Source organism: Sebastes fasciatus, chromosome 23 (assembly GCF_043250625.1).
Source record: "Sebastes fasciatus isolate fSebFas1 chromosome 23, fSebFas1.pri, whole genome shotgun sequence".
NCBI lineage: Eukaryota > Metazoa > Chordata > Actinopteri > Perciformes > Sebastidae > Sebastes > Sebastes fasciatus.
In genome coordinates, this window is record NC_133817.1 from 12,778,728 (window position 1) to 12,802,459 (window position 23,732).

The 23,732-nt window shown below is 43.0% G+C and overlaps 2 protein-coding genes across 9 annotated transcripts in view; one reads left to right on the top strand and one right to left on the bottom strand.

Moving 5' to 3' along the window:
* The first annotated feature begins 108 nt into the window (after positions 1–108).
* bltp3b (bridge-like lipid transfer protein family member 3B) overlaps positions 109–23,732 on the top strand; it is a 35,556-nt gene continuing 11,932 nt past the window's right edge. For 2 of the 8 annotated variants that reach the window (XM_074625186.1, XM_074625187.1), the window contains exons 1-14: positions 109–513; positions 12,533–12,695; positions 14,013–14,051; positions 15,829–15,920; positions 17,056–17,245; positions 17,328–17,468; positions 18,753–18,920; positions 19,584–19,764; positions 19,929–20,012; positions 20,545–20,706; positions 21,091–21,206; positions 21,321–21,462; positions 22,721–22,914; positions 23,004–23,726. In XM_074625186.1, the coding sequence (XP_074481287.1) occupies positions 470–513; positions 12,533–12,695; positions 14,013–14,051; positions 15,829–15,920; positions 17,056–17,245; positions 17,328–17,468; positions 18,753–18,920; positions 19,584–19,764; positions 19,929–20,012; positions 20,545–20,706; positions 21,091–21,206; positions 21,321–21,462; positions 22,721–22,914; positions 23,004–23,726 (2,439 nt within the window). In that variant the 5' untranslated portion in view covers positions 109–469. Of the gene's footprint in view, positions 514–12,532; positions 12,696–14,012; positions 14,052–14,931; positions 15,729–15,828; positions 15,921–17,055; positions 17,246–17,327; positions 17,469–18,752; positions 18,921–19,583; positions 19,765–19,928; positions 20,013–20,544; positions 20,707–20,795; positions 20,949–21,090; positions 21,207–21,320; positions 21,463–22,720; positions 22,915–23,003; positions 23,727–23,732 lie in introns of those variants that run through there. The other 6 variants (XM_074625189.1, XM_074625190.1, XM_074625194.1 and 3 more) reach the window with 5 other exon arrangements.
* LOC141761667 (complement C1q-like protein 2) lies at positions 14,234–14,965 on the bottom strand. The gene has a single exon (XM_074625195.1). It carries the CDS (start codon positions 14,882–14,884, stop codon positions 14,234–14,236), a length of 651 nt encoding a protein of 216 aa, XP_074481296.1. The 5' UTR covers positions 14,885–14,965.

Here is a 23,732-nt window from a genome sequence, read left to right on the forward strand (position 1 = left end):
TATCTATCTATCTATCTATCTATCTATCTATCTATCTATCTAATCTATCTAATCCACATCTCTAAGTATAGGTGTTTCCCAGCAGAGCCTGAACGCACCATGACGCCCCGCCTCGCCGCCGTGACAACAGAGACGCTGCTTCGCCCTACCGACGCTCTGCTGTCCAGGTGTTAGTCCCGTTTATATGATATTGCAGAGAGAGATATCTGGTCCTGGATCGGGTTTAGGAGCTTTATCAGTGTCTCTGCTCGACATGGCCTAACGTGATGTCACTCGGACTATCTGAAATGCCTTCTTTACACCCCAAAAACTGCCTCGTTTTCGCAGAGAATGAAGCGAGAGATGAAGACTTGATCCGGGGGATGATTATTTGAGCTGCTGTGTTTATACCTCTCGAGTGGAGCTAGTTAGAGGCTAGCCAGGCTATAGCTAACACCGACTACCGGCTCTCTAGGATACCGGGATTACCATGGCTGGACTCATCAAGAAGCAGATCCTGAAGCATCTCTCCAGGTCAGTGCTGAGCGGTGATGTCTGTCAGGCTGTCAGAGGCGTTTCCAGGCAACCCTCACTGACGTGGCTAACTAGCTAACATGCTAACTAGCATGCTAACCTGCTAGCCGGTGAAGGGCTAATCCCTCTGTGTGTGACTCTGTTGCTTTAGCAGGTTGAACCAGTCCAGTGGTTGAAACAGATTGTTTATAATAACAATCTCAGCCTTCCCCTAAAGGCAAACCATCCTCCAATTTACTGGTAGCTAATAAAACACACTGTCTGCAACATAAATCACATAATTATGGGATAATTAGACTTTAATATGATATTTTGATATTTGTGAAGTGGGTGAGTTAAGGGGGGTCTAGGTTGTGTGACAGCAACACATAAGGTCACCATTTCTGATTGGCTGTCGTCAGAAAATCTTTTCTTCCTTCCCCTAAAGGCAAAACCATCCTCCAAGTTACTGGTAGCTAATAAAACACACTGTCTGCAACATAAATCACATAATTATGAGATATTAGACTTTAATTTGACACTGATATTTTGATAATTGTGAAGGCAGGTCTAGGTTTGTTTCGGTTTAAACCCTGCTTATCTGGTCTTCTCACCACTGTGCCTCCCTATCAGATATCACATAGTCAACATGGAGCCTCAGCACACCACACAACATCATGTAGAGCTTTAATCAGGCATTTTTTGACAGCTTTTTTTGGCGTTACACCGAAAACTGTGACCACCGAAATCTGTGACAGTAACACATAAGGTCACCGTTGTGACCCCACTGTGTACCAATCTGTTCTTCCTTCCCCTAAAAGTAAAAACCATCCTCCCAAGTTACTGGTAGCTAATAAACACACTGTCTGCAACATACATCTACATATTTATGAGATAATTAGACTTTAATATGATATTTTGATAGTTGTGAATGCAGAGTTATAAGGGGGGGTGGGGGGGGTGCTCTAGGTTTGTTTAGGTTTAAACCCTGCTTATCTGGTCTTGTCACCACTGGGCCTCCCTATCAGATATCACATAGTCAACATGGACCCTCAACACACGACACAAGATCATGTAGAGCAAGGGTGCCCAAACTTTTCCCTTGGGGGGCCAAAACTGGAACTCAATGGAGGGCCACCGGCCAAAATTAAACACCTATTGTATTGTATTGTATTGTATTGTATTGTATTGTATTGTATTGTATTGTTAAGATGCAAAATGGTACTAGGATCCCAAGTTCCCATGTATACTGCATTAAAAAAACTGCATGTTTTCCCCAAAACTGCATAGGATTATTATAAAGTGGGCATGTCTGTAAAGGGGAGATTCGTGGGTACCCATATAACCCATTTTCAGTCACATATCTTGAGGTCAGAGGTCAAGGGACACCTTGACAAATGGCCATTCCAGTTTTTCCCCAGCAAAATTTAGCCAAACTTTAGAGTGTTAGCCTCCTTCCTGACGAGCTAACATGACATGATTGGTATAATGGAGTCCTTATGTTTTCTAGTTTCATATTATGCCACTATCTTCTAACCATAAACCCGAGCCTGGTACGGCCTCCAAAAGACAGTAAAGTCGGTTGGGTCTTTTAATAAAAAAGAAAGAATTTGCTAACATCTGGCGGGCCAAATCAAACCTGATGGCGGGCCAACTTTGGCCCGCGGGCCCCACTTTGGGCAGCCCTGATGTAGAGCTTTAATCAGACATTTATTGACAGCTTTTTGTGGGACCAGCGAAATCTGTGACAGCAACACATAAGGTCACCATTTCTGACTGGCTGGCGTCAGAAAGTGTGACCCCCACTGTGTACCAATCTTTTCTTTTAGAGTTTTTTGAATATATCTTTAAATTTAAAAAAAATAAATACTAAAATACATTTATGTTTTTAACCATTTAGTTTTTTTGTCACATATTTGCCTCATTTCTTATACAGGTACAGTGGGGTCACACTTTCTGGCATCAGAAATGGTGACTTCATGTATTGCTGGCTCCCTGCCGTCACAGATTTTGGTGTAACACCGGTAAGCACTAGGGATGCACCATATTCAGTCACTATACCAATAGTGATACCTGGGCTTTGGGTACCGATCCGATACCAGTGTTTAATTAATAAGCCTCACTTTGTGGAAGTGACTGGGATCGTTCTTTTATGTATAAGGCAACATCAGGCTTGACTTAAACATCACTTTCCTAACTTTGTAAAACAAAATATAACAAATAAATACATAGATATACATATTTATCATTTTAATTATTATTATTTATTATTCAAATAATAAATCGTACACCAGCAACTTGGTAATTTTTTTTACAAGAATTACAATTCAAGCGTAAAGCTTTTTATTGCAGCCACAAATTGGTCAAAACTTAAACAGGAATTAAAATTCCAGTCTATAATGTATATAGTATATAGTATATAAACATATAACTGAATTGAATAGATTGAGCCCATTGTCACTAATATCAGATCCAGCTATTTGAGTCAGTATTTGCCTGATTCGGTATCGGTGCATCCCTAGTAAGCACCCTTTTATGCATCTAGAGATAAATGAGCTTAATATTGGTTCAGGATGTGTTTAATGGTGCCACCAAGGCCCCATTTATTGTTAATTTGTTTTTTGCCGTGCTGTTATGGGCAGCTCGACCCACTTTACATGTATTATTTAGTCTTTTCCACTGTCTCTCATGGGACTTTCAATGGACTACTTCCTTGTTTTGTTCCAGATGCAGAACTTGGAGTTTTCCTTCCTGTACTAACCTGCTACTGATCTAACAGAGCACCTCCAAACAGAATAGTAATGATCAACTCAAAGGCTGACAGCGCTTACACGGAGTATAAGTAATGACAGCTGTCACATTTATATTGCAGCTCACATAGCGAGATGACTAAGTCTTTGAACAGCTCATCAGTACGCAGGTGGACCAGCTTGTGTTCTTGAAGAGAAAGAAAAGCTGAAAGTGATTGGCGAGAAAAGTCTTTGTGATGATTCAGTTGTGATGAATTAGTTACTCACTTGTTAATACCTTATTAGTGTTTAGGATGGCTTTGTCCTTCACACCCTTACACACTGCCATTTGTCTGCAACACACAGCCTATGAATGAGTGGCATGCCCTTTGTTGTCCTAGTACTATACGTTGTGTATCCTATATGTGTGTGTGTGTGTGTTTCTGCACATGACTGTGCATGCCCTCAGCTGCATTAGCATCAACATTGACAGGAAATGGCCGGAAGAGTAGTGATGTCATCCGTCTTTGGGCTTTGTCATCTGATCTTCTTTGTCCTGGCCTCATTGGTCTGGCACTGAACAGAAGCTGACCTGTCAGCCAATCCCTCGCCGTTCGGTGTAGTGATGTCACGCTAAAAGTGCTGGTGTCACAAAGCCAAATCAGCATCACCTTATACTCCACTGCACGTCTGCTAATACAGTAGAGTATATGATGCACGCTTGGTTGGCTCTGCCTCGTCGGCTTTATTATTCACATACGCTGCTGTACTCTAGGTGTGCTTACACAGCTACAGGTAATGTTGTGGGTGTCAACATGTGAGCTCGGTTGCAGAGGACACACGAATGTGACCAGGACGAGCCTGTCGTAGTGAACCACCACCATCTTTCCAGCTCACTGACGCAGAAGTCTGCAATGGCTGTTCCTCCTCTGGCCAAGACATGTGCACCGAGGCATGCATGACATATTAAACTAGTTGAGAGGGCCTTTTTTTGGTACAATGTGTACTGTTACAAGAAGCATTGTTTGTGACTTTTCGGGCAAGGATGAGTTTATTAATATTAAGTGACATGGTTGAGTTGTTCTGTTACTGTTTTCCTAACGTGAGAGTGTATTGATGAAGAAGGTCGAGCTCAGGTTGGTAGCCCCCTGGGAGTGATTAGATGACAAGGTGTGTGTTTGTCTGCGTTACAGACAGGTTTAGATTATCGACAGGACCCTGGCCCACAGCCAGACGGAGCGAGATCCTATTGCACACACAAATATACATGGATGAAGAAATGGCTAAGCACATTTAGACTTTGTATTATACTTTGTTCCCCCAAAAGAGAGTTTGTCTTGCTTTCACGTGGAGGTTAGTAGGTTGGAGAACGAGACTCAAACTATTCTGTTAATGACTGGTCTTGTGAGAGAAACGGAGACTTGGATTGTCTAATTTCTTCCCTCTTTCCTACTTTTGCTCCTGTTTACTAACTGTTTACCATCTGTTTGTTAGCTGCAAAAAACTTGTTAAACCCACTATCTATTTCCTTACTTTGACACTAAATAAATGCATTTGGGCTGCAACGGAACAATTATTTTAATTGCTGATTAATCTGTCGATAATTTTCATGATAAATCAGTTGTTTTCTCGATTAAATGTGCGTTAAAATGCTAAAAGGCAATTTCCCAAAGCTCGAGGTGGCATGTTCACATCTTGTTTTCGTCTGACAAACTGTTCATAATCCAAAGATATTCAATTTGACAACGATTTAAAGCAGAGGAAAGCAGCAGATCGTCACATTTTCAAAGCTTGATTCAACTCAAAGAATGACTTAAATCAATTGATTGATTATCTAATATAGTTGATCGAGTTATCAGTTAATAATCACGCATATATTCTGAGTGTCCTTTCTGTTTTAGCTAGATGAAAATATCCGTCCTCCCCAAAAGCCATCCAAAGTAATGTCACAAGAGTTTATTTTTGTTTTGAAGGAACCAAAAAATGTCACACACACCGTTGTTTCTCTCTTATTTATAACATTTGGGGTTCCTCATAATGTCTTTGTACTTTGAAATGACCCATGCCATCCTGATTCTAGAGTAAATGGCTGCTTATTAATGTCACAAGACTGCAGCACAACAGTCCTGTAAGCTGCAGACGTCATCAATTACATCCTCAGTCACAGGGGAATGTGGAAACATTGAGTGGTAGAGGGAGATTTGCTCGATGTGCATAAGACAAAGCTGCTGATAGACAAACGTACCCACAATGAACCCCTGAGAATGAAAAGATTATCATTAGTTTAGCTTTCTAATGGAGAGAGTTCCTGACCTGGAGATTAGGCTTATATTCAGGCTGGTATGCGAGGTCCATTTTGGGGTTAAGTCGGGGAGTTATAGGGGAGTTGACACGATTGTTGGAGCATAACCTCGCTCACCTCTCCTCTCCTTTTTTTTAGGTTTTAATGGTGAATGTGTAGCATTCAAGTCCAATACTCAGTTTTCATCCTGTCAGTGGGAGGGCTTCAACTAAAAAGGACCGCCAACTGATCCTACAAGAATTTCATCCATTACATTTCCAATCAGCAAAGAGGAGACGGGTTAGTTTAGGGAACTATTTTCAACTCTTGAGTCAGCTGAAGGGATTGGAAGACCAGTGTTCCGAACGTGCTATCCATCCATTATGTGCACATATAACACGTCTGTTCCGAGGTTTAGTGCCCATTGCGGTGTGAGAGATGAGTCCATTTCTGCTGTTGCTGTTTGTCATCATGATCATCTCTTCTGGTCTGACTCTCTCCATGCTGCAGTAGCTGCGTGATGATGATGATGCACCACAGTGATGAACTCCACTACTCCCAGTGTTATGGACTCGCCGCTGGTGGGAAGGCTATTATGGCATGAGTCACGACTGAGTGCCTGGCTGTGGGTGTCTCATCAGTGTGTAGCTGTGAAGTACTTGTGTGTGTGTGATTTTGTAGGTGTGACATTTGACCAGGGTCCCTCTAGGCCTTAGTTGGCATCCTCCGCTGTGGTGTAACCGGCGTCGTGGATTGTTTTCTCCTTCACGCCGAGCTTTGAGCCGTCTCTCCACGGGGTCATGAATATTCCAGGACTCTGGGGCCTGAGCTGCCGATATAAACTCGCTTCACTTTGAGAGGTTGCCTCAGCGCGTTGTTGTTGTTGAATTGTTGTCCCTGTTGACGTGTGTGTGTGGGTGGGTAGGTGTTTTTTGAGGAGTTTGTGTACAACTGTAGATGTGTGTGTCTTTGCACTTGTGCTGGAATGTAGCCTGGAAAGTAATTCACATAATCCCTCTTGATGATAACTTTGAGATGACGCAAGTCTTTTTAATAACTGTTCTGTTAGGGCTGCATAATGTGTTTTTTGTCCGTCAGCATATATTTCCGCAAGAAACATGTTTCAAAGAGCTTCAATATCAGAACAGTGTGCAGAATCATAAAGCAGGAAGGTTTAGACATCAACATGTTTGTGCTCTTTCTTGATATATATGCATGATATATATACTCTTACCATTGCTAACAATATATTATGTTAAAAAAACTTTAAAATTTGAAGATTATAAAGTGGTAAATTTACAAGAAAAAAACAAATAATTGAGTAATTTAATGTAATTTTGAGCAGTTTACATCATTGTTTGTTAAATTGCCTTTTATTATGAAAAGCACAATAACCAAATTCATCATAATATATTACTTACTGGACTTTTATAAATGTATAAATGCTGAAAGTAGAATTTACTTTTTGGTTGAAATACTTCTGGCTTTATTGCACTTCTGAAACCAAACCAACAGCCTTGGCATTTGCTAACCCTCGATCAAATAACTTTTATTTTTATAGCTACACCAATAAAAGAACGGAAAGATTTGACAATAAAGACACCTGGACTTTGTTATATGCTCTCTTGAAAAACAAAATAAAAGCAAGTGAGTCAGATGATAAAGTTGTAAGCGGTTCATGTTACCCACCTTCAAATAAAGTTCAACACGAAGTTCCTCAAGATGATATTACTGAATGTGAATATTGAGTAAAGATGTTACACAACGGAAATGAGTAATTAAAAAAGGTTCACACGTGGGTGATTGTTATTTTTAGACCTGAAGGCAGTCAGCCTGCAAAACATTGCAGTGCTGCTGGCCTCTAACAGGAGTGTAATAAAGAACACCTCGAAAAGAGCTAATACAAATATATTTTGAGATATTGGATTACGTTTTGAACTTGCTTCATAATATAAAACATTAGAGAGGCTTGTTTTACAATGACGTAGGTTGACCACCACCATGTTAAACAGATGAACTGATGGTTTTTAGGGACAATTTGTTGGATTGTCTTAGTGTGCCACATGTACCACAGGCATCTTGAACACTTCCGTGGCTGTTTCAGCTGGTCTCTAAGTGAATAAAGTGCCTTGATACTCATTACACGCTGCTGTTGACACTGAACGGGCTAGTGAAGGATTTAGAGGCCAATTTAAATGTCACATTCTCCATTTTTTGTTATGGAGCCAAAGCCTGCTGCTTGGCAGGAAAGAACGTGGTAACGTCCCAGATCCCTTTTTTTTTCTGGCAAAACTACACTCCTAAATCCCAGAGGAGTGCCCAGAGGATGTCTCCTCTATTTCTTTCTCCTTTTGTCTTTTAGTTTCTGCGTCTCTCTTTCTCTTTATTTATGTCTCTCTCTCTCTCTCCATGTTGCCGTAGTCTTGGTTGCTAAAACAAGCCGGTTGTCTGAGTCACTCTGGCCGTCTTCCCTCAGGCTCCTCTCTTGCTGGCACTGATGTCATCAGGCTGCGTCATGAAACGCACCATCAGGGCAGGAAAAAGTGCCTCTGTTTTCCATTCACAGGATCCACAGACATCAGCATAAAAGAGAAGGCGGACTAAAGTCTGCTCTCGGTGTGTTTGTGGTTAAGGGAAAACGTTGCAAGATCAGTCTACTGTTTCAGACTTATATAAGTTGATTTAGACACAAATCTATGTTTTTGATAAGTACGTTTATTTCAACATAATTCATTTATAATGATCCATCTCTCTTTAAAACTTCTCCCTTAACAGAGACGGTACATGAGTAACGGGTTAAAGGTGCAGCGTGTAGGATTTGGCAGTATCTAGTGATTGCAACCAACATGGTACCCATCCGCTCACTTACCTCCCTTTCCAAGACTGAGGTAACGTGAGCCGCCAACTGTGGTAACGCCGTTCGCTCAAAAGGTCATCCATACCATAATAACGCTACTTTAACAGCAACGGAAGTCAGACGGCGGCTGGCGTTACCTACCAAAAATGGCCTGTGTTGAAGTGTTTTCAGTCCAAAATGGCAGCTGTTGTCAAACAAACACCAGAGTTTCATCTCACGTTACCACAGTTTCAACCGCCCCCTATGTAGATATAAACGGCTCATTCTAAGCTAACGAAAAACACAGTAATTCTTAGTTTCGGGTGATTATACACTAATGAAAACATAGCTATGAATATTGTATTCCATTTCTACCAATAGATCCCCCGAAATGTTACACACTGTTCCTTTAAAATCTAACTTTTACAGAGAGGAATCTGGGCATGGATTTTTCACTGTTGAGTGGTTAATCTTGCATCTGACAGGACCCTGTCTTCAGCCAGTAACTAGTCCCGATCTCTTTATGGGCCTGGATTTGGTCCGGTGAGCTCGGCCCTGCTGACTGGAATAAGGTCTGATGGCGAGAGAGGAGCAGATGAATGGGGGAGAGATGACTGTGTGTGAACTTAATACCCTCTGCTCCTTGCTGTTGTTCTCAGTAACAAGTAGGATGTGTATGTGTAATTTAGCTTATTTAGGAGCCCTTGATATTAGACAGCGCGTCAACAACCCATTATTACAGCGTTGGTTTATTTATGACTTTGGAAGACGGGGAGAGGAAGCGAGAGGTGGCCCAGGGGAGACGGAGACGCCAGATAAGGAGCGGGGCGAAGCTAGCTGGCTAGCTGCTTGATACTTGATCAGCAGAAGGAATGAATATTTCACTGCTCACACGGCTGAGACGCTCCAGCAACAACAACCCACCTCTCAGAGACAAGACTGTGTTTTCTGTCTCCGTATATGTGTGTATGCGAGCGCATAATATTTCTTGTGTTTTTGTTTGTGAGAGAGTTTGTTTTTCTGTCTTGTTCCCTCTACCACACCGCTGAATAATTCACAGGTTACACGTTGAATTAGAGCAGAAATCTCACACAGCGAGGAGAAGGTGTTTCAGTCGGAAAGAAGCAGGATTTTTGACAAACATGGGCAGCTGAATCATAAAAGCATTGCTCACGGGGCACAGTTTCTTTCACACTGCAGATACTGAGAGTCTCTGTGCACCTTGCCATGTCTTCCATCAGTGCGACCATCAGAACAAAAAACCTTTTGTTTCCCTGAAAATATCCAGTTACTGAGAGGCTCCATAATCATACATCACCATGTTTTGATGACTGCAAATGGTCTTCTTGCTGCATCTGTGACTTGATTTCAGTATTGAGAGTAGGGCTGTGTGTTGGCAAGAATCTGGCGATACGATACATAACACGATACAGGGGTTACGATTTTATATTATATTTGCGATATAGTAAGGAAGGCGATGTATTACAATTTTTTAAAATCACATTTTAGGAAAACTGTCATAGTATAAAGAACACATCACAATATACATAAAATCTTGAATGCTATCAATGGGTTATGCATCTGCACAGTCGCAACTACTACTTTAAGAGGACAAAAAAATATATAACTCAGTCACGGTGGGCTACTGGCTCGGTTTTTAGGACCACAGCAATCCCTGGTCTCATGTTCAACATGTGAATGTTCTCACATACAAATTATTACATTGAATTACACACAGTGAGGTACAGTATGCAGGTTTCAAATTTGGGGAAGTGAAAGCACAGGGATCGGATTGGTACTCTGTATCAGCAGGTATCCTGAGTTTAGGTTTCAGAATTGGTATCGGGAGAGAAAAAATTTAAACGGTGCTTCCTTATTTGATATTCGATCAAAGTCTTCCCCCCCTTCCCTCCTAAACGGCGGCGTTTTGAGGCTGATGTGTCTGCGCATTACGCACCGCCCCTTCAGCAGTGCCTGGCTACAAGCCTGTATGTAAGCAGCCTTCTTCTCGGCCCTTTTCAGAGCGATCGGATCTCAATGTGGACACTACCAGATGTAAATGTAATCAGGTTAAATCATATCAAGATACAATCTGGATACGAGACACATTTTAATGGTTTAAAGGGGGTCAGATATGCATATAATAATCCCCCTTATTTCTTGTCACCTCTCTAGTCTCTACTGTCTCCGTCAAATAAACGCAAACATGTCCTAAAAACGTAAAGTGTATCATGAAAAAAATACTATCTATAATCATATTTGGAAATCATTTGGAAAGATGAGACTCCGCCACCCAAAAATAAGCATCGTTATGGTATCAGGGCCAAAAATCCGGTATTCTATCGCCACCGAAGTTGAAGAATTTCAAATGATACCCATCCAGCGCTGTTGTGATTTGAGCACAAGCTTCACACATTCCTCACAGCGTATATATAAGTTAGTAGGGCAATAAAATACTAAAGCTTTGCCCATGATAATCAGGTCACTCTGTCAGTAATGTGTGTTAGTTGTGAAACTCTGAGCTTTGATCTGACCCTAATTACAGATAGACACACTGCAAGTGTGTGTGTGTCAGATTAGCTAGGTAACAAGATTAAGCCTACCTGTGCTGTATGTGTGTGTTTTAAAAGTGAGTTTTAACACTACTAGTTTAGATCTAGTGCTTTACTGTAGCTATTGAATATCATTATTTCACTGCATTGTTGCATGACTGTAAACCACAGTGGCTGTTTTCTTGGAGTTCAAACATAATGTAGACTACAATTAGGAGGGGTATTCTGCACCTCTACATGTCACAAGGCTGTGTGACTCTTGACAGCTCGAGAATGTGAAATCAATACTACCCCCTGTTTTAAGGGATTCCTTTAGACCGGTCTGCAGAGATGCACAGGTCAATAGTCCATTTAGTATATCTGCCCACTCTGCTAACTATTAACTAATAATCAAACGGCGAGCGTGGGCAGAAAAACACTTAGGTCATGGACACTGAGTTTTTGTGTGTTCGAGGCTATTTACGCAAAAGAGCAAATAGACTAAACACACAGAATCACCTCAGCACACAGAGACCCTATTATACTGTATATACACACACAGCATTTCCCAAAGAGGTTATAAATATCAATATAGGCTCATAAGTTTTAATTAACGGAGAGTGTTGGCACCTTATCGTCGGATACAGAGTACACGATGTCCTTTTCTGTGAACACACACATTCTGTCCAGCATGGATCTCACAAACTCCTTATACTCCTGAGCGCCGACATATAATATAGTGTCAGACCGAGGACTTTTCCCCTCACCTCCCACTGTACCATCCTGTCCATAAATCCTCTCTATATTGTAGCTTATTAAAACTCTCTGTACCTTGAGCCTCTCTTCTCCCTGTCATTATGAGATTAAGCGGCAACCATGGAAACGAAACAAACAAGTACTACAACAACAACAGAGCTTACATCACTGGTTCCCAACCTGGGGTCGCCAAAGCTTCACAGAGGGGCGTGAGGCCTTCTTGATTTTAAGGGGTGTATGACAACTTTTTTTTTTAATATACAGTTGTCCTATACCTCAGGATTGCAGTCATTTATGCGAAGAAAACTAAATGAAATTGTTATTTTTAAAGCTTGGTACCTTGTAAAGCTTGTACCTTTATTGTTATACATTGAATATATGAAATATGTCCCTTAGTCAGGGGTCGTCAGTTTACTCAATGATAGAAAAGGGGTCCCTTTTGGGAAAAGGTTAGGAACCACTGGCTTACATGAAGAGAAAAACATACTTTTCTAAATGCAGATATTTATTTTCAAACTTGTAGCTGGTTAATAGTCTCATAGTATGACTTCAACAGCAATGTATAACCTTAAATTATAGGCTTGTTTTTGAGTGTGCTATTAAAAAGACGTGGGTTTTGTTTATAAATATAATTCACTCTGAAATGAATGGTTTTGACTTGTTTAAGAAAATACTGTATATTGTCTGATATTCATGACAAGCTATATTTAAAATCGTGAATTTGAAAAAGCAATGTGTGTGTGTGTGTGTTGGAATGGACAGACCCCCCTCTGTTCCCGTTCAGTACTCCGAGTCTAACAGTTTTGGTTTGTTTGTCCAGCCCGTCTCTTTGCCAAGAACCTGTTTCTATAAATATTCCCCCTGCTCAAAGCTGCACTTCTTCTTCTTCTCATCCGTGTTCTCGCAGGTTTGCTAAGAACTTGTCGCCGGACAAGATCAACCTGAGCACGCTGAAGGGGGAGGGTCAGCTGACCAACCTGGAGCTGGACGAGGAGGTTCTCCAGAGCCTGCTGGACCTGCCCACCTGGCTCGCCATCAACCGCGTGGAATGCAACAAGGCCGCCATCAGGGTGAGGGATTAAAGGGATAGTTGGACATTTTGGGAAATATGCTTATTCACTCTCTGGCAGGTAGTGGGATGAGAAGATTGTTACTGATCTCACTAAATCAAGACACAGCGTAGATACCTTTTAACACCTATCATGTACACTCCCAACGACTCTTTGCACTACACACACACACACTCAGCTGGAGCTGTCAGACGCCCCCGACGTGGTCACGGTCATCAGCCAAGTGCCATGTATCAGAGCAGACTCTGACACACCCTGGAAACAGTGAATGGAGCCGCGTACAGTCATTTCTGTCGTGACTGGACTTTTATTCTGACCAAGGTCCACCTTTTCTTTTCCTCCTCCTCCACCTCATTTTTTTTTTATCTCCGTTCTTCCCCTCGTTCGTTTTCTCAACCCTATCTTTACACATCTGTCATCTTGTTTTGTTGGTCACTACCCGTCCTTTGCTGTCTTTCTCTTAATTGGTCTGCTGGCTTGAAATACGTAGTGTCTCAACTTATTTTGCTGTGTCATTGTCATCGTGCTGCAACTATATTACCCACATCATTTTATTATCAGTGTGTATATGGAGCATCATATTTCTCAGTGAACAGTGGAGCCGTTGAATTGAAACCTCCAAAGTGCATTCATTGTGGTGTTTGCCGTTAAACATGGGGGAAAAAAAAAACGAGAACAGAGATGTATATCTCACTTCCCCTTCTGTTTCTTTGTGTCTTCCTGTTACAGAGGAGCAACACTCTCACCTCTACATTATAAACGACTGAAGGTCACAAACAAATTAAAAGGGAATAAAAGTACACACGCTGATGTTAAGTGCAATAAATACTTCTGCTCTGGTGACTCAAAGTGACAAGGCCTGAGCTGACGCCCCCTACTGGCTCCTCCTAGCAGAGGCGAATAATATGTGTCTCCAATTCAATTAGTGCGGCAAATCCTTGATTCTTGATTTACGACGTCTCAAAGAACGAGTCGCTCTGTGTGGAAAAAGCTGCGAGTGAACACGAGCGTTTAATCTCTTTTGCTATATAATTTGACACGGACTTGAATCAAGAGGCTGCATGTTGAGGATTAATGGAGCTCTGGAGCTGAATGGAGCGAACTGCCAGTCAGTCTAGACTCATTGATTTCTTTTTCTTCCTCCAGCTCTGAGCTGCCTCGCCCGCTGTTTTGACTTGATTTAATTCTGTGCAGTTCAGTTGCATTTAATTTGATTTGTACTTCCCATTGAATGGTAATTTAGTTTAGCATTTTGGGAGCACTAAAAGGCATAATGCTTGCTGAAAGACTAAGCCACTGCTCTTGTTTCATTCACAGATACCATGGACAAAGTTGAAGACTCACCCAATCTCTCTGGTAAGCTCTACACCCATTGGTCACACAATCAAAACAGATCATAGAGACGTTTTTCTTTCCACATTTACTGTCATTGAATCTTCAATAATTCCAAATATAATATGTGTTTTACAATGTAATTAACCACCTGTACTCCTGCGTGATTTACTTATCGTCCATCACATGTTAAATGTCGTAGTTCATCACAAGGTGAAGAGCAGGAAGCCGCTGAAGGTGTTGTAGTAATTTCCGTCATCGTAGAGCACTCTGTTCGCGTAGATCTTCACAAACACGCTGTCCCCGGCCTCCAGCTGCACCACCGCTGCGTTGGTCGCGCTGTCGTGGCCTACGTCGCCCACCGTGTCCCAGGTGGACACCATCTTCTGGCTGTTCATCATCAGGGACACCACCGAGTTGGGCTGTCCCGAGTTGTTGTTGTACATGGTGTAGCTGAAGTAGTACATACCCCGCACCATGGCCGTGAAGATGCCGGTGGCGGGGTTGTAGCCGCTGCCGATGTTGGAGAGGATTCTTTGATACTGAAGCGGCGTGTCGTGTTCAAACGGGCCCGCCGAGGTTCCCAAAGCGGCGGTGAAAGCCATCCTCGACGCGCTCGCGGACTTGACGCCTACGAGCGCCTTCAGCTGCTCGTCCTGAGCCTGGTTGATCTTCCGCAGCTCCTCGATTTGGCTTTTGCACGTCTGCAAGCTGGCTTCGACGGTGGCCGTTTTCTGCATCATTGCACCGAGGTTTCGCTCGAGCGTGCTCTGCGTTTGCGTCATGGCTGCCAGCTTCTCCCCCATGGCTGCCACCTCGCTGAGCAGGGCGCAGGTGTCAGGTTGGCAGACCGCCATGCTGGTCCCAGTCCCCAGGTGGCTGTAATTCCCAGCGCACAGGCTGCTGGAAACCGTCAGCAACAGGAGGAACACACGCTCCATTTTCTCGTCTGCACAAAACCCTGAATGTTGCATGTGGTTCTCAGTCCTCATATATATACTCCAGCATCTGGTGTTTCGCAACATATTTTTTATTTATTATATAAGATATTACAACAAACCTATCAGGGGAACACAAAACCATCGCAACTATTCATTACACATTTAGCATGATTATCAGGAGAACATAATACAAGGCCATTATATTAAACGGTAGCACAATAGCACGTTGTTGATTCTGCTGTTAGTCACTACACTGTAGAACACAATGTTATCACAGCACCAACAATAGCCAGGAAATATTATATAACGGTGTGAAAAGGGAGAGCGGCTACTGCCTGAAGGTGGTACGTACAGAGATGAAAGGCTTGTTGTGTCGAGAGTTTTATTAATTTGAGAATAGCCGCGGTGTAATTCATGGGTTTCCAAAGGCGTTTTATTTCGCTAGACAGGCTGCGAACAATATGTAGGCGGCCTCCACATCTCCAGTGGCAAAGGGCTAAACGGGCGGCAGCAACCTGTTTTATCAATTGAGCCGCACTGCAAATCTATATCTCAAACTTTTCCAGTTTAACATCGCAATCGGCTGACTGAGACGCTTATCTTACGATGAAGAAAACACTAGAATGAGGTGCAGAATAGATGACAAACATTAAGACAAAACAGTAGTAAATAGGTTGATGGAAATGGCCAAAGAAGCATGACAATATTCCTGTCAATAATCATTTAAAAGAGAAGTGCTACGACGAAAAACGTATGTTGGGTGGGTGATAACAAAGCTACGACAGCAGACTACCACAGAAAATCATTAAAAGGAGACGTTGGTTGTTGGTCGTGAAGTTAACCCTGTGACTTACTTGCAGACTCTGGATAAAGTGGTGATGGAGATGAGCACCTGTGATGAGCCCCGCCCCGCCAATGGCCCGTCTCCCATAGCAACAGCGTCAGGACAAAGGTGAGCACTGTGGATGTTTCTTTTTTACTTGTTGTTCCTAAATTATCTGCATTTGGGTGAAGAGTATTGAGCACTGAGTTCACCGTACAGTACTGAGTGACGAACTGCAAAATGTATTCGGACATCAAAATGACATGTTAAGTACACAATAGCAAAACAGGTGATGCTCATCAAGCCAACATGCCAGACGAAACTGGTACTATAACAGGAGATCCTCTTGTCTTTTGTGTCAAAAACAACCTCTTTGGGTGCATGTTAAACTGTATTTTTCATTTGCACAACAGTAACCCATTTAAAGTGCACTTTGTAATCACATTCTATGATGGTGTTTATAGTATTTAATACTTTATTTTATTTTACTGATTTGCTGCTGTGATACTTATATTTCTCTGCATGTGATCAATAAAATTTATCGTAAAATTTGTGTGAAAAGAAAACGTAAGTTGTGTTTTCTAAATCTGGGGAGCTCCAAAAGGGGACATGACTGAAAAAAATTTGAAAACCACTGACTTAACCCTTTTGCCTCACTAGGGACATTTATTGGTATTTACTTTTTAATTTTTCGATCATTTTGGTTGTATTAATTCATATGGCATACATTTTGGCAAGAGTGTGAGTTATTATAATAAACTGTGTAGTCAAAATACAGACACTCTCAGACCCTTAAGGACAAACATGTCCCCATTGAAACCCATTAAAATAATTTTAAATAATTTTAAATAATTTTAAAAAAGTATTATTTTTTTTTAAATAAAAAAAACAACCGTGGCATTATGTAAACAAACTAACATTGAAAGGGTTAAAATTCTGAAAATGAATAAATATTTTGTAGTTATGATCAGGACTGAAGTTGGTTAAAAGTTTTAACTCTGTGAAAGTGGAAAATAATAAGATATAATATTTTATGGCAGTTTTTAATCATAGCAGCTTTTTTAAAGTGAGACACAAGGGTTAACAATCCGTGTCTTTGTAGGTTTAGTGTCATATTTAAAGTATTTTAACTTGTAATTATGTTCAAACTAAATCTGCTTACAGTACAGACTAGTAGTAACGTATTGCCCCCTTTTGCTAAGCACTACTTATCACCTTGTTTACCTACTGTAACTTTCACTCCACCTGTCTGTGTCCCATGTAGTGAATATGGCTTTGCTGAGAAGGTGGTAGAGGGGATCTCACTGTCCATCAACTCCATCGTCATCAGGATCAGTGCCAAGGCCTTTAACGCCTCCTTCGAGCTCTCCCAGCTGCAGGTCTACAGCGTCAACACCAGCTGGAGCATCAGTGACCTGCGATTCACCCGCATCCAGGACCCTCAGAGGGGAGAGGTCCGTGTTCATTTATTCTTTTTATTCCAAAGACTACTAGGATGTTGTGTCACTCATAGTTTCTCTTTATGTTTTGGTCCAGATCCTGACGTTCAAGGAGATCAGCTGGCAGATGATCCGTATCGAGGCTGACGCCATCCAGAGCGCCGAGCATGAGATGTTGAGCGCCCCCATTCGCCTCATCACCAACCAGTCCAAGATCAGAGTCACTCTCAAGAGACGGGTCAGTCATCAAACATCCTTTTAATAGATTCATTCACTTTATGAAATATTTGATGGACCAAGCTTGAAACCCAGACTGTCGTGTCTTTTCCACTGTGAACAATAATCCCTCTGTGTGGCCTCACAGGCTGCAGGGCCAACACCAGTGATTCATTAAATGGCTAGTGTGCTTTTAAACAAAAACACTACTAATGTCTGTTTTGGAGATGTGGAGTTTAAATGTAGTGTAGGAGAATGCGCACAAAGACTATTTGTGTGAGGTCTGTGAAAGTAATTAACGCCATTTGTTTCTTCAGGCTTTTACAGAACTGCTGAATGAAGCATTTATTACAGACTAGAGAAGATTAGCATGGCCTCTGGAGGGATGAAGCGTTCTCACTTTTCATTAAAATAGGATTTTTATATTTTTCCCCCAACCAATTGGTTTTAGTGATATTTGCAATTTTGGTAAAACAGCGCCCCCACCGGTGCTTTAGCAACATTTCAGGCAGAGAGTGGTACTGCAGCACGGGAGACGCCAAGAGGCATTCAAAATAAAAAAAACAACACAAAATTATAATAAATTCAAATGAAGTTCCCCGAGAAGTTGATGAGGGAGAAGCTGCTAAAATCAGGAACACACCACAGTAACTATAGAAAGCGCTGTGTTGTATCAAAGCAGTGTTTGTGAAGAGAGAATGTCATTCTCGCTGCCGGACTGCTTTTCCTCTCCGTCCAGTTAACGAGAAACACGGTGGTGTCTGGTTAAAAGAGGGGTGAATACTTGGATATAAATAAAATAATACTTTTAACACATGCTCTTTAGTAGATTATGTGTTTGCCGAATTAAAGGAGATGCTTGGTCAGATTCATAAAAGATGGTGAATCTAACTTTATCCGTACATTTGGTCAGTAATTTGTGCTGCGTTGTTATTTTCCTTGTTGAGTTCTCCTGATCCAGACTCTAGCTCAGTGCGGCAGTTCATGACCTGCTTTAATCTTCTTTTCAACTTCATTTGTAGCTAAATCCTGGGATCCGCAGTTTATTTTTTGACTGCCTGTTTCCACCCCACAGCAAAGTTAAAACCACCCGCCCTTTCTTTGTGATTTACCTGATAAAGAATATGTAATGTGTGCTTCAAGTGTTGGACTGAGAGTGTTTAGTCAGAGGTTTATCCCGACCGCTTATAAACAAATACCTCACACAATAAGAGAATTTCCCTACGAGTGTCATGTTACATTAATTGGAGCTCTCAGGCTACTGCCACCTGCATAATGCATGTGTGTACCAACTAACCCGATACAGATTAAGGACTGTAACGTGGTGGCCTCCAAGCTGATTCTGGTCCTGGACGACCTGCTGTGGGTGCTGACCGACTCCCAGCTCAAAGCCATGGTGCAGTATGCCAAGTCTCTCAGCGAGGCCATGGAGAAGTCGGCGCAGCAGAGGAAGAGCATGGCCACGGAGGACCAGGTGCACACATGACTGACTCACACACAAATACAGCGACTTCATCCATATATAGAGGACAAATTTCACATTACTCATGATTTCTGTCTCCCTTTTTCCCTTCTCCCTGTCTGTGCCCCAATTTCACCCTCTGTGGATCAGCTATGTCATGGTCTGATAGTTTGTCCTTGTGTCCATGGAAATCATGTCTGCCCCTCTCTGTGTCACTCCGCTGTTGCCATCTGGCGTCTATCTGCCGACACCATCTTTGTCTCTCTCTCTTTTGCCTTCAATGTTTTTAAGTCTGTCCTAGTTTTTTGCTTCTTAAACACATACACACTTAAAATAATTTACATATTGAGCTCCTACACAAATTCACACATATCCAGGTCTCACAAAGCTTTACAGTGGTCAACCTGTTTTCTGTAGTTTTGATCTGATGCACCATCTGCTGGAGGAATTGAGTATTGCATGATTCAACTGTTGATTGAATCAGTAAGCCAAAAATGTACATGAAAACAAAAAAACCTTAACCTTAAAAACATGAACCCACCACCAGCAACAATATTACAGACTAAATACAGCAACAGCCTTTAAGACACGAAGACCACTACCACAAGCATCAACAACCACACATCCGCATCTAAAACTTCCCACACTAATCATAGTATCTGCGCTTTTCACCAGGAGTCATCAGCTCCACCCTCGGACAAGCAGGTGCGCACCCAGCAGGCGTCCACGGCAGCCGACCAGAGCGCGACCATGGCCAATCTGTTCAGCGCCTACGACGTGTGCGAGACGTCCCACCACCTCCAGATCACACACCTCGACCTGCACATCTGCGACGACATCCACGTTAAGGATAAAGGTATCAACATGTGCTGTACATTGACTCTACATGAACACACACACACCTGCTCAAGCTCTTCTTGTTTTTAATGCACATTTCTTAAACCACAGAGATAAGCACACCAACATTTCACTAAAAAGCTTCAACTTGACCATGTTTCCGTCTGTCTTCCCTCCGTGCAGTGAGCAATAAGAGGATAACGGGCGGAGCCATGCAGCTTTCCTTCAGCTCCATCACTCTGGACTACTACCCGTTCCACAGAGCAGGTAGGAATCCTGCAACGATACGTTACCATGACACCCCAACATATTAAAAGGATTCCTGCAACCTCACTACAAACTCACTGCAATACATCTGCAAGTTGTATTGCTGTTGTGTCATATCAAACAGTTTTGACTTCAAACTCAGCCGTCATTTTCACCTCAACTTCACACCTGTGGTTTCGTGACTGCATCTTGCAAGGTTCGCTATCGCAATGACAACATCGGTCCGCAGACATATAAACACCCGGCAAAGTACTTGGTAGTTCCCGCTACAGTAGGTGTCTTCAGGACCACATTTTGCCACGATGACACACACACAGACTCAAAAGGTGAAAACATGTTGCTGTGGCTCATAAAAATTAAAGTGCATGATTTAGAAATAACATACAGTGGTGCACAACTTGGTAAGCAGAACCTTGGGATGCACCTCGGTGATATTCAGTTCTCTACAAAATCCAAAAGACTCACATCTAACAAATGACGTATGTACAACTACCTGCACCAATCTTCCTCCTCCTCTCGTCCTCCTCTCCAGGTGACAGTTGTGCCCACTGGATGCACTACAGCGAGGCCACCAAGACCAGAGAGGGCTGGGCCCGGAGTCTGCTCGATGAGTTCAAGTCCAACGTGGAGATGTTGAAGAGCGCGGTTCGAGACCAGCCGGGACCGACCCCGCCGCAGGGCTCCCCTCAACACGGTAAACACACACACCTCAGGGTGGTACATTTATGTTGCATCTCCTGACACACACATACACATCATCCTTGTGGGTTTTCTGTCCTCCAGTGTCCCTTAGGGACGATGTGTATGGTCCTCTAGGAAGTCAAGAGAGAGCAGGAGGAGGAGAAGGAGTAGGGCTTAGGGAGGCTGATGGAGGACTCCTAGAGTGGAGCCCACACACACAGCCTCCGGCCCAGTGCTGCTGGTGCCTAGAGCCAGGTACCCCGGTGTGTGTGCTGTGCGCTGGGTGCGGTGGTGATACACACCTTTTGGGGTTTCCTTTTTGGAGTGGTTTGTGTTCTTCTTTGTCAGTTTTGTTCCTCTTTCTTTATCTTTCCCATCTCTTTTTCTTTCTCTCCAGGTAAAATTAACACCTCCTCCAGCGCTTCCTTCAGTCCTCCTCTCCCTCAGAGCTCCAAGACCCAGCTCACGTCCAGCTCTGTTGTCCTCAGGATTGCTGACTTCAGCATCTACCAGGTCACTTACTGTACAGACACACTCTGGCTCACACACACCTTCATGTTTGGAGACTACATACATCTTCACTGCTGACTTTTAGTGATGTTTCTGCGTCTTTTTTGTGTGTTGCAGGTGTCAACAGCGGACCAGCGCCGCTCCAGCCCCAAGACCATGATCTCCTGCAATAAGAAGTCCTTGTACCTTCCGCCAGAGATGCCGGCCATTCATGTCGAGTTCACGGAGTACTACTTCCCTGATGGAAAAGACTACCCCAGTAAGACTTCTGTGTTTTAGCATCTCATTTTAGAAATCTTTATTAGTAGGTCGGGAGCTGTTTTTATGCACCAGAGGCCGTATTACAGAAACTTTATAACTTGCAGATCCAATCTTAACTGTTGGATAAACATGGTAATTGGGGTTAGGCCCTGATTTTTAAAGCTAGAAAACTAGAAAACCTAAGGAATCCATTGGTACCAACCATGTCATACTAGCTTGTCATGAAGGAAGTTAAATAAAGCTCCAAACTTACGCTAAATTTTAGCGAGGAAAAACTGGCATAGCCATTTACAAAGGGGTCCCTTGACCTCTGACCTCAAGATATGTGTCTATGGGTACCCACGAGTCTCCCCTTTACAGACATGCCCACTTTATGATAATCACATGCAGTTTGGCGCAAGTCATAGTCAAGTCAGCACACTGACACACTGACAGCTGTTGCTGCCTGTTGGGCTGCAGTTTGCTATGTTCGGATTTGTGCATATTTTTAATGCTAAATGCAGTACCTGTGAGGGTTTCTGGACAATATTTGTCATTGTTTTTTGTTGGTAATTGATTTCCAATAATAAATACATACATACATTTGCATAAAGCAGCATATTTGCCCTCTCCCATGTTTATAAGAGTATGAAATACTTGACAAATCTCCCTTTAAGGTAAATTTTGCACAGATAGAAAATGTGTTTAATTAATGCGATTATTTGATTGACAGCCCTAGTTACAAAGTAGTTTAGCTGGGCGAGATGAGAAAAGTAGCGTCAGTTACTTGGTAACAGACATAAAAGTTGATAAGTGATGTTGGATTGAGTATTTAGGATTTCCTAACCTGAGATAAGATAGGCACTTCTCTTAGACACTTCCTATCTTAACTTAAGACTAAAGATAGGAAGTTTCTGTAACACGGTTCCAGGCCCACTGTTCTGGCAGCGACTTTCTATCTCACCTCCCTTTTTGATCTGTTTGCCAATTTATTCAGCTGTGGGGAAGTCATTGACTGCTGTGTGGCTGAGCTGACATTGATTTTCTGAATTACACTGCGTGTTCTGAATGAGGAATAACCCAATTAATTCATGTTATGGATTTCTTCACAAATTCACTCCATTAGGAAACGTAAGACAAACACGTTTTTTTTGGCAAGAAAGTGGAAATTATTCTTTCTTGCGTTTCCTCTCTTTGTGATTTCTCTAATGTTCACTCCCTTTATATGACTAACACCACATCTCTTCTACCTTCCCCACTTCCTCCCGCTCCTCTAGTCCCGTGCCCTAACCTGTACGCCCAGCTGAACGCACTGCAGCTGGTTCTGGATCCTCGCAGCCTGGTGTGGCTCAACCTCTTCGCCCTGGACCTCAGGCAAAGTCTGCAGCAGTTCATGGAGATCTACAAGCTCAGCGACTCGCAGAAACCCGAAGAGCACGTCGACATCAAGGTCGACGGCCTCATGCTCAAGGTGAGGTGGACTTTTTGTTCAGGTTTAAAGTGTGGAACGTATTATCTCCTATACTTGTGCTGATTTTCTGGTTTTCCGCTCCCCATTAGGTGGTGATTCCAACCGATCGGGACGCCTCCTGTCCCGCGGACCTGCCTCGCTCCATCTCCGTGCAGACCTCAGAAATGGTGGCCACGAACACCCGGCACCCGGCTAATTGCACCCGCTCCCACCTCGAGGCCCTCCTGCAGGCCTTTGAAGAGGAGCCCTTTTTCTCTCCCTGTTTCACCTCATTCCCTCGCTCCTCCTCCTCCTTACCCCTCCTCCATCCCGTCTTCCAACGCCACGCTCACGAACAAGACACCAAGCTCCACGACATCTACCGAGGCCTGGTGGCTCCTTCGTTGGGCACAGACGCCCTGAAGATGCCGGCTTGCGCTGACTTTTGGGCGTTGCACTTTGCCCAGTTCTGGGTGGACTACGAAGGCACCCGCGGGGGCAAGGGGCGGCCGCAGCCCTTTGTGGACTCCTTCCCTCTCACCGTGTGGGCGGGTCAGCCCGCCAAGATCGTCCAGCACCAGGAGAGGCTCAGAGTTGCTGCTGGATCAGTTTTGTCCAGGAGCACATCTGGAGAGTCTGTGACACGTCTGCAGAGGAAACGATTATTAAAGGACTATTACAGTACACAAAATGCAACAGAGCCTCCTAGCAACGGACTCCATAAACCCATCTCATTGGACAGTCTGCCTTCCTCCTCCTCTCCTTCGTCATCATCAAGTAAAGATGCAGATCTGCATGTATTGGTGCACGTGCAGAAGCATTTAAGTGCTCAGGTATGT